Raw genomic sequence first — 11,816 nt, 5'->3', positions numbered from 1 at the left:
TCTCCAGCAGACTCCCCGCTGCACATGGAGCCCGGTGCAGGGCTTGATCTCATGATCTGTAGATCACTACCCCGAGATCATGACCTGAGCCAAAATCAAGAGTCAGAGGCATAACCCACTGAGCCACTCAGGCGCCCTTTAAAGTTATGTTTTTAATGGCTGTTTTGAAAGCATTTCATTGCAGTTAGCTACCATAATTAATTTTTCCCTTTTATTTATGTGTGTGTGTGTGTGTGTATGTAAGTATATACATATAATTATATGTATAATTACAATATATATAGTTACACATAAATATACACATATATATACATATATATGCATATATATACATATATATTCCCTTTTATTTGGACCTTTAGGTTGGTTTCTTGTCGGTTTTACTAACACTGCAATGAACATTTTAGCGTAAAAATATTTGTGTGGCTCTTCAGTGATTTCCCAGTGTAAGTTCTTGGGTATTGGAATATTTTGGTCGAAGCTTATGAAAAAATTTAAAGGCTCTTTTAATATGCATTGCCACATTGTGCTCCAGAAGTGTTTTTCTCTCCCCAGCAATGTATGAAAGTAATATGACAAATGTACTGAACATAAAAAATATCTCATAAATGTAAGGAAAATATTTAATATCATTACTATGTTAGAGGATATGTTTCCAAGACTGCTGTCAACATCTAGTGATGGGACTGCCTCTGATCATTTGTGGTTTGTTTTTTTATTGAAATTATTTTATTTTTAAAATAAAAATTGTATATATTTACGACGTACACCATGATCATTTGTCACACATATACATAGTGAAGTGATTATTACAATCAGATTTTGAAAAAACAAGGAGAGGCCAACAATAGAAAATACCTCACAACAGCAGAGAATGCTGAAGAACAACTGATTATTGACTTTGGCAACTATATAACCTTTGGTGGCATCTGAGAGAGTACTTTCCCTTGCTGGGAGGAGACAGATACCATATTGTAGCTCTCAAGTGCAAAATTTTATAGCAATTTTTTTAGTCCATTTAGTTTGCTTCCTGCGAATGCCTTGTAGTTTTGGAAATTTTTGATAATATAGGGAAAAAGTTTAAAAATTCTATTTAATTTTCTGTTTTTTCAGGAATGTCAATTTTTATCACCATTCTTTTTTCTCCATTTGTCCTTTATCTATACTTCCTTATTCATTTACTGTTCGAGGGCTTGGATTGAGGTTCTCAGATAAACAGCTTCATACGTGATGCTATAGAGACAAACCAGGGATAGGCTGTCATTTGTATAGAGAAAGAATAAGCCTTTGGGATTTAGTGTATGGACTTCCATAAATATCAAACTTGATTTTTGTTTTTGCTTGTGATGAGAATAGCATTTAATGTCACTGTTTGAGTCATTGAATGGATGTCTGTTGAGCTCATTACTGTTTCTCGTTCAGAGAACCCTTTATGGACATCCACTCCATAAATTTATTACCATTCGTGGGAAAATATTTGACCCAAATACTCTCTGCTCCTCTGTGACATGGATCATAATTCTATCACAGTGAACTGTTTCCTTTTCAACCACAGAGATCTACAATCCAGTCATTCCGGATACCCATAAATCCTGTTATTTCTTTTATAGAGACCCAAATTTGAGCATGAATCTTGTTTGTTTTCCCTCCTTTCTGGTTCCCAGTTTGTGAAATCTCTTTCCCACCTTCACATTCAATGAGGAAACTGGTCCTAAAGCTGGTCATTCAGGAAAATTCAGAAAGGTCAGAATTCTGAAGAAGAATGTCTCTAATTTTCTCTGGATGATGCATATTTAGTACCATCTTGGAAGCCATACGGATGTCTTAGTGGATGGACTTATCTCTAATTTCTCTGGGAGGATAAAGTGAAGACTCTTGGTATCCTTGCTCCTTGGTGTCCCTTTGTGATGTTGGCATGAGAAATACAGATACAGTAATTTCTGAAAATCTAAGGTCAAATCTATCTTATGACATATTTCCCCAAGTTTTGGTAGATCTTTTTTTACCTGTCCCTAAAAAAAGGTCCTCTTTACAAGACCTTTACAGTTACCCCGAGCTAACTCTTAAAATGTTTCTGGTTGAATAATAGAGACCTAAAGGTCTGACATTTCTTAGGGGAGAGGTTCAGGATAAAATTTCTAGTGACATCCTGACTCTTTTGTTGAAGAAACACTATTCCAAGACATAAAGTTTTTTGAGTTACCCGTTCAAATTTCATTATATTTTGGGGTGCCTGGGTGGTGCAGTCGTTAAGCATCTGCCTTTGGCTCAGGGCGTGATCCCAGCATTCTGGGATTGAGCCCCACATCAGGCTCCTCAGCTAGGAGCCTGCTTCTTCCTCTCCCACTCCCCCTACTTGTGTTCCCTCTCTTGCTGGCTGTCTCTGTCAAATAAATAAATAAAATCTTTAAAAAATTTTTTTTCATTATATTTCAAAGCCATGTAATTTTCAAAAATGAACTAGAAATATTTGGTAAGAGATGTTTTTTCCAAATGTTTCTTTGTGGGACACATCTGGACATTAAATGAACTCATAATCTATAACATAATTCTGAAGAGAACCTAACTAATGCTTATAGTGTGAATTAGCTAGTTTCTTAAAGGCTTGTGTTACAGACACAAAGTTCTCTTTGGATAAAATAAGAGTTTAAAGCCACCATGATTTTTTTTGAGATATAATTGGCATATAACCTTATATTAGTTTCAGGTATATAACCTAATGATTCAGTATTTGTATATATTGCAAAACGATCACCTACAAGTTATCATACTAGTTACAATTTTTTTTCTTGTGATGAGACTCTTAAGATCTACTCTTAGCAACATTCAAATATGCAATACAGTATTATTAACTATAGTCACCATGCTGTACATGACATCCCCATGACTTATTTTATAACTGGAATTTTGTACCTTTTGACCCCATTCACCAATTTTACCCTCCTCCACTCCCCATTTCTGGCAACCACCAATCTGTTTTCTGTACCCAAGAGCTTTATTATTTTTTTCTTCTCCAATTTTTTTTTAAAATTCCAGTTAGTTAACAATGTAATATTTGTTTCATGTGTAGAAATTAGTGATTCATCATTTACATACAACACCCAATGCTCATCACAAATGTCCTCCTTAAACCCCATCACCTGTTTAACCCATCTGCCTGCCTACCTCTCCTCTAGTAATCCTCCATTTGTTCTTTATAGTTAAGAGTCTGTTTCCTAGTTTGCCTTCCCCCCCCCACGTTCATTTGTTTTGTTTCTTAAATTCCATATGTATGAGTGAAATCAAATAGTATTTGTCTTTCTCTGACTGACTTATTTCACTTAGCATAATACTCTCTAGCTCCATCCATGTCTTTGCAAATGGCAGGATTTCATTCTTTTTTATGGTCAAGTAATATTCCATTATATATACACATATGCATGCATATGTATATATATACATATATATACATATATATGCATATATATATATATTTACATACATACCACACCTCTTTATGCATTCATTAGTTGATGAACATTTGGGCTCTTTCCATAATTTGGCTATTGTAGATAATGCTGTTATAAACATGGGGTGCCTATGTTTATATCCCTTCGAATCAGTATTTTTGTATCCTTTGTGTACCCATTAACTTTAAAATCTCTAAGAATTCCAGCAATTCCTCCAATATCTAAATAAGAAATTAGCTAAAGACTATCTCAGACAAAACAGGATAGTTAAATTAAAATGGGCCTTTTCTGATAGGACATTTTTATAATCACAGAAATGATAATTAGAAATAAAATAACTCCGAGTTTAGAATATTTAAAAATTTGATCACTGTAAGAAAGATCACAGATGTGTTTCTCTTAGTTTAACAAGAGAGGCATGACTATTTGGGTCAGACAGAATTCAGTTAATGCTGTTTTTATATTAATACTCTGAAATGGTATCTGAACATATAGTTAATTTGGGTATTGTAAAAATGGATGGGACAAGAAGGTGAAAGTCATCATGCTACCTTATGTAATAGAAGTAGAAACACCACAAAGCTATTCCATACTGGCACAGTTAATGTAAAAAATAAATCTTTAAAAACAGTTTGAGGAATTTGTATTATGCAAATTTATTCAGCATAAGAAACTTCTGAAAATGACAATTTGTAAAATAAGTAAAAACTATATTATTACAATAGTAAACATCTATCTAAATGTATTTCAGAATAATTTATGTGCTCACTTAAACATACTGTAACAATCATTTTCTTATTTAAAATATGAATTATTATCAACAAGTAGTAGATTAAAAGACACCTTTTTTCTTAAATTCAAAAATGGTGTTACTAACATCAGGCATATGTTTTTAGGTTGATTTTTTGTTTGTGGTTCTATATTTCGCAACAATTTTTAACCAACACCATTTGTGACAGCATTATGCATTTTCACAGTGGTTGGACAGTCTTTCATCCCGATGTATTGGGCACCCTATCTGTTACTATGGAAACAGAAATACTTTTCTGCATTTTTCTTTGTCATATTTAATGCTAACATGATAACATAAAATACTTTGATTTGTTGACTTGTATTCTCATTGATAGCTCTTGGCCTGCATTACCCATTTCTCCTTCATTCTTTTCTGTAGCCACTCACCAAACGTGTTACTGCATTAAGAGACTTAGCCTTTGAAATCCTGCCCTCTTCAGTTCTAGGCCATACAGAATCATTAGCGTAATGCTCCACAAACACAGGCATAATGCTTTTCTCCTCGATTTAAGAGCAGTTAGTAACTTTCTAGTGCCTGTTATATCAGATAGAAAGCTTCTGTCCTCAGAGTTACTATTCTGTCTTCCTCTTACCTTTTCTCTTTAGCTATCTCATTTCTTCTTGCTCTTTGGCACAGTCTCTCTGCTACCTCCAAGCTGTCTGGCTGTTATTAGCATACAGGATTGGCTTCTAACTGCTTTCCTGCCTGTGCAGATGTCACTCCGTGAATCATTGGGTGCCCGCTGCTCCCTGAGGCAGTCTATTCCATCTTTGGATAGGTCAACTAGAGAGCTTTTCTCTTAACTGACCCCAAATCAATTATAGGATATAGTGCCGGATTTCTACTTGGATCTGTGTGTGTATGGCAGTCTAATGAGGTGTTCTTCGTTGTTTTGCATCTGTGTATTACGTCCACAGTGGCACTGTTTATCAGATGTAGGGAAGATCTCTGTATTTGGCAATCTCACATTTCTATACCCTGATCTCCCACCACCCCAGAACCACAACAGTTTGAACTCTAACTCTGTGCACGGTACAAAACATACCTGATAATGAAGCTATATTCTAAATATAGCATTATTTATATGTGAAAATATATATAGTTAAGTTTACGTATCAAAGGATAACAGAATCTCTATCTCAGAAATGATTCTGTGAATTTTAATTGTACAGATAGAATGCAGGCTTAATCCTGGGCATACTCACTCCATACACAAGGCAAAATGCTTAAATATTATTAATTGTTTAACTCAGAAAACATTACACTTTGCACATTTTCTTATAATTGGTTAACTGAGACAGTGTTACATATTGTATATTTATCCAGACCTAGAAGGGCTTGGTTTTCTAAATATAGAATGCACTATCATGTTCTGGATCATAGAACAATTGGTGTATTTAGTTCTATATGTGCAATTTCAAACAATGCAGGAAAAACATTGGTAGTTTTACCTACATTTTATGCTGTGAATGTGAAAAATTATTTTGGCGTTGTTACTACAAACAAACAAACAAAAAACCAGTTATATCTTTCAAATAGCTTTTGTAACCTGCCCTTTTATTAGCAGCTCTAAATTGTTGGCATCTCCAAATGTCCTTGCTTTTTGAACTATTTCAAAAATTGTGTTTCCATAACAATTTTAATTGCATCTCCTGTGATACTATTTTAATCATTGTAATCAGCTACATCATATAATTAGATTTCAATCAGAACCTTTAATGCTATATGGTTTTTTGAGAGAAGACACTTATAAAAATGTTATGTCTGTGTGGGTTTCTTCTCCTGACCTCCCTCTACTCCAGCTATGTGACACTATAACAAGGACAATAACTGACGATGGAGCAAAGAGGTTGCTTCCATTTGTCCCTCATAATGTGGAAAATATTGCCCAGAAGCAGCTAGGTAGGGCCATTATCAATTGATATCTGGTAGAAAGGAATGCATATGGTGATAGACTTTTCACTAAGGCTGTTACTTCTCTTGTGACCAATAAACACTGACTTATTTGTAGAATGGCTGCTCAGGGTTGGGAATGCAGCTCTGGGCCATGCCGGAGATTGGAACTCTTGGGACACGGTTGGCATGAGGTGAGGTGGGTGGCATAGGTGTGAGCAACAGTGGGGACGACTCGTCTACAGCCCACATTGCTCTGTCGTACTGCTTTGCAGGTCCTGAATTATCAGCAGTGAATTATTCTTTCTCACTTCTTATTATTACTAGATTTCATTAAAGCCCACTTTTATGTCTTCCCATTAATCATCTGTGTAATTTTAGAAGGCAAAATGCGTGAAGCTCAGAGCTAATTATGCATTCTATTATGCCTTTAGATATCTGGATGAAAGTCATGTTCCATCGCTCAATCCCTTCCCTAAAACTCATTTCCACAAGTGATGACTTAATGATCTATTTACTTTAAAGGTTCGCCTTTGGGGACAATGATTACCCTGGTTAGCTCATTTGAAAGAACAGACTTCTCTTTCATGGAATTTGTAAGTATTTAGAAAAATCATTCTGGGCTTTGAAAATGCACTTGACACAACATGTGTTGAAACCTGGGCTTTTACTATCCCTAGGTAGAGAGGACCCCTTTATACCCATGCAGAGTATGAGAGCCATAGTGTCCAAATTCTCATTTCCATTTGTTAAACATGGAACCAACCAGCTGTGGAAGCAGTATGGATGAGGGCAAATTGCAGCTTTGTGTTGCAACTCCAAAGTCAGTATGTGTGAATAAAAGAATGATAAAGTGACAGAATTCTCAAATAGGATGATTACTACTCAGTTTTCCCTGATCAGTTTTGTTGTTCTACCATGAATAGCCAATCTATCACATTATATATAACTAGCTAGCTAGGAATGCAAACATTAGCTTCACGTGTACCTGTCAACTTAATCTTTTAATTTCCTTTTTTACTCTGCAGTTCTGAAAAACAGTCTTCAGTAATAACATCCGTGACTTCTAGGTATAGGTCAGATGTTTGATTATAATAAGGAGATATTTTCCTATGTTTTTAACAGCAGAGTGCAGTATTTTGCAAGGAGAGGTGCCTTTGTGAGTTAGGCTGTATTCATTCCTGTTTGTGCTTTTTCTGAGCTCCTATGATACAGTTCAATCAGAATGTACGCAAAAATCCTCCCGCTATAAACTCTATGCTAATATTTGCTAAAACATAAGTCAGAAATACTACTTCAAGCAAGTTCTGGATTTAGTGAGAACAAAAAAAAGGCGGATTTCAAGTGAGGAAAGAGTCTCCCTCTAGATGTCAGTGTCCAATCCAGAGCCACATTTGCGGCAGAAGATTTCCTTGTTCTGGGTCAGGAAGCCTTCCCCCACCAAGGAGACCGAGCACTTTCCACAGTTAAAGCATTCGCTGTGCCACTGGCGGTCTTGAAAGCAGATAAACTTGGCACCTCTGAGACCTGTAAAGGAATTGGGGGGAAAGAATATTCTTTCAATGAAGAGACTAAGCATTCCACCAGGTATCCTCCTTGCAACTGCAGAGAACAGTAAAGAGCAAGAAGACTACATAGAGACAAGTAACCTGAAAAGGAATGTGGCCTCCCATGCCCTGTGCCCATCTGGGAATGTCACCCTAGGCAAGTTCCTCCGATGAGATCCAGCCTGATTCCCAGCCAACTTTTTCCATAATCTACAAAAGTAGGTAGAATCTTAATATACAAAGCAGATATTTTTGGAAACAGATAAAGATCACCTAAGACGGGTAAGGAAGTACAGTATAATGCTGTGGGAAGTGGGGAAAGATTCCAAAGTCATAGATATCTAGGTATGAATATCTTCTTTCTCTCTTTATGACCCTGTTTTCTGGGAAGCAAAATTAAGGTACAATAAAATAAATGTATACTTCCTAGCCTGGTGTCTGATGTTTTAATGACTTTGAGTTCTCTTTCCTCTATTTCTGTGTTTAGTTTTACCTAACATAAAGTTCCGTGGTCATACTGTGGTTTCGGACATGATTTCCAAAAGCCCCCACTAGATTTCATCCAGACCGTCACGTAGCTAACCTAACATGACGACCTGATTACATTGCCCAGAGACAACGTCAGCCCAGGCTTGTAGCAAAGACCTGTGAGTCTGGTCACTCTGGCCACTGAGGCCATGCTGTGCAGTAATTAGTCTCTAAGAAGTGCCTTGTCAGCCTCCATCACTTCTACCCGGGCTTCACAGGAGCCATAACGTTTCTAAGAAAGGTAGCAGAAGTTGAGTCTTCAGTGAGAATCTCTTTCCATATCCCTAATATGGATCCAGGCTACAGTTTAAGGAATTGATTTTGAAGAGTTGGAAGGGAGAAAAGGTGTAAGGATTGGGAAAGGTTTGGGGATGCCTTGGGTATTTATTTATTTGCCAAGTCTTTTCCGAGTGATCATCGCGCTACGAACTTCCTGTGATTTGCTTATTACTCAAAGAGTGCAGTCAGCATAGTTCATGTGTTGATTCACATATAATTTCTAAATATTCCATTTGGGGAACCAAAAATGTGAATAAGCATTCTGTTTCAGATAAACTCTCTTTAAATACAATAATGAGTTTTATTTCCAAACTAGAAATGTTATTTGATGTCTTTACATGAAATTGACTAGTTTATAAATAAATGCACATCAAATTTCTTTGCCTTCTTTGATTAAATTTATAGCTTGCTTATTTATGATGCTATCATCATTACTTGCTAATAAGAGTAAATCAATAATGAACCAATTAATTCCCTGAATGTTATTCAGAACATTAATATGCTGACTGCAAGAATCATGTCCTATGTATGCATGAATCATCTCTGTTCATAAAACTAATTATTACACATCTTGCATTTTGATGCTCATGACTCTTCCTTGATTTTATTCGTAAGCCTATACAAGTGGTAAATATAAAAATAATTCTTCCAGAATTTTACAAAGAAGAGAGAATTAGAAGCATCTGGTAGTAGGAATTTAAGAAAGGCAGACTCAACATGTGAGATGTTTAAAAATTGTTTCAATTTAGGATACATTTGCTCCCTCAGGTCATGAGGGTCATTTGTAGAAAGAAATCCCTCAAGAAACTGGTCTCTGGCACCTGTTTTATTTGGCTTCATTTATTACTGAAAATTCAGTGGAATAAGAGCTAGCATTTGTGGAGCACTTGAAAATGAGTCCGTCACTGTTCTAAGCCCTTCACAACTGCTGCTTCATATAGCTCTCGCCTTACCTCCATGAATAGATACTATCCTCAACTCTACTTTGCAGTCAAAAATTGATGAACAGAGAGGTTCAACCACTTGCCCAAATCAGCCAGCTGGTATGTGGCAGATCTGGGATTCAATCCTAGGCCATCTGGCTTCAGAACCTGTGCTCTTAACTTCCCCAAAATTCAGTCTGAATTTATCTTTTGTAAAGACCGTAACTAGGAACATTAGCATTCCTTTCTGAAGAAATAACATTTGGAACTCCTTTTACTCAAAATAAACAGAAATGGCAGAAAGCGAAGACGTGATCCTGTTGAACTCCACATTTGCAAGTACGGCAAATGAGGACCTCCACGGTGAGTTCTTTACCCATGGTCACACATAGTCAGGGGCAGAGGCAAGGCCAAGGACTTTCACTCCCTAGTCCAGAGCACTTCCTGCTACATCAAGCTGCTTCATTCATCCCAGAAAATGTGAAAGGTTGATCCTCTCTTAGAGGAGACAAAAATTACAGTTCTCCCTTGAGTTCGTTCAAATGAATCAAATTTATTCTAATGAGATGTAAAAAAATCACACTTGAGAGGCATAGATTTAGTTAATATAAAAAAGTATTTTGAAAACACCCTAACATAGTTTCTTAGATTGACACATTGTTTGCGTGAATGTCCAACTTTCAAAAGATAAATATATGGCAGCATAAGAATTCCCTTGGTACATTAATTCAAAGAGCTCAATTTTAAAGAAACACTATCACAAAGCATACACACACACACACACACACATATATATGTATATATGTATGTACAGAATCAGATAAAAAAATTGTGAAGTGAGTTGGAAGTTTTTGTGGGCATTTTAGTCTCAGGTGTCTCTCATCAGAGCCAAAAGAAGATTATGAGAATTATCAAAAAGCTGATTATTCTAAATTAAATACATAATCCTGTATTTGGATTACTTTTGGGTCAAATCTGTGGTTCCCAATCATCCGTATTTTACATGCAGGACAATGTGTTTTTTCTGCCTGAACCTGAAAGACCTGGGCTCAGTGATTAACATCAAACAGCCAGACAGAAAAAAGTCACTTAGATACAGGAATCTGTGATGGACCAGAATTGAAACTCCTCAAGTTCAGGGCTCACACGGCTCTTGGCAGGTCAGGATTAGCCGTTTGAGTGCCCGGGAAGTTTTTAAACCCATTTTGAATTGTTTAATTTTCTCCTTTCCTCATGGAAGCCCCCCACCCCCTGCTTTTTTTCTGGCTAGTTCAAGAAAAGTGTTCTAGAGTAAATCAACTAGAGCATGCATGGTCACACAGCAGATTCCACCGAGGAGATTTATGATGCATTTCTGGAAGTCCCATTTTCTAATTAAAACTGGTAGCGATGGTGGTTTATTCCCCTGACCGCAGGAGCTGCCAGATGTGTAGAGGCAGGGGAGTGGAGTGGTGAAGAGCCCAAGCTTTGCAACCAGCCTGGGATTGGCATCGGAATTCAGTGCAAGGGCTGGGAAGGTAACAGAGCTGAGGGATGGAGACGAGTTGTGGGGAACAGAGCACTGGGGCAGCTGCTGAGCCTATGACAGAGACCCAGCTGGAGATTGCGAGGGCAGTCTGCTCCACCCGGCAAGCTCTTCATTTACTTTTGGCTGCAGAGATGGATTTTACATTAGTTGTTTCCAAACATGTGCAGGCCAAACAAAACACACCTGCCAGCCAGCTGTAGCCCTGGACCGGGTGAGATGCTGAAAAACATGGTGCTCTGTGCAGACAAATGGGACCTTGTCTGTTTGTCGGGGTAATTCTCCCTCCCCTCGCAAGTCAGTGAAAACCTGCCAAGCTGGGTTTGCAGTGAACCTCTTTTCTTTCTTTGAAGATGTAAGAAGATTCAACTTTTATTTTGCGATATATTTGAAGATGGAGGAGGAGGAAAAGGATAAGATAATTTTTAATTCCGTGTTACGTAAACTGAACTAAAAGAAATGATATATGATCTAAGAATCCCAGGAATGGTGAATGGAAGGACAGTTCTGCCTAAAAGAATAGCTGCTGGGGTTCTCAGGTCATGCCAGCCTCATTTTTTTTTTTTTTTACTATAAGATTAGCATTTTGGAAGTATCTCGGAGGAAAACATAATGCATCATTTTACCTTGAAAATCTTTTTAACATGGATCAATTTACCATTTGTGGTATTTTCAAATCACGTCACATGTACTTTGTTCGTTCAGCAGAATGCTATCTTGTTTTATTTTATCTATTCATAATTAAAATGTATTGCAAGTGGATAGAGAGAAAAGAGAATGATACACTTGTTAGAAGCATCTTAAAATGAAGTTTAATTAAATTCCTGACCTATGCCACCCTAATTATTACAGCTTCAGATTTTTGTATAATACTTGCAT

The 11,816-nt window shown here is 36.8% G+C and overlaps 1 protein-coding gene across 3 annotated transcripts in view; it reads right to left on the bottom strand.

Annotated features, from left to right (window-relative positions):
- Nucleotides 1-4,215: 4,215 nt before the first annotated feature.
- Nucleotides 4,216-11,816, bottom strand: part of FHL5 (four and a half LIM domains 5) — a 44,529-nt gene continuing 36,928 nt past the window's right edge. For all 3 annotated transcript variants that reach the window (XM_019808363.1, XM_019808364.2, XM_011235297.2), the window contains exon 6: nt 4,216-7,662. In XM_019808363.1, coding sequence (XP_019663922.1) covers nt 7,499-7,662 — 164 coding nt within the window. In that variant the 3' untranslated portion in view covers nt 4,216-7,498. The remainder of the gene's footprint in view (nt 7,663-11,816) is intronic.

This window comes from Ailuropoda melanoleuca, chromosome 10, assembly GCF_002007445.2.
Source record: "Ailuropoda melanoleuca isolate Jingjing chromosome 10, ASM200744v2, whole genome shotgun sequence".
Taxonomy (NCBI): domain Eukaryota; kingdom Metazoa; phylum Chordata; class Mammalia; order Carnivora; family Ursidae; genus Ailuropoda; species Ailuropoda melanoleuca.
This window is presented reverse-complemented; position numbering and strand designations above follow the sequence as displayed.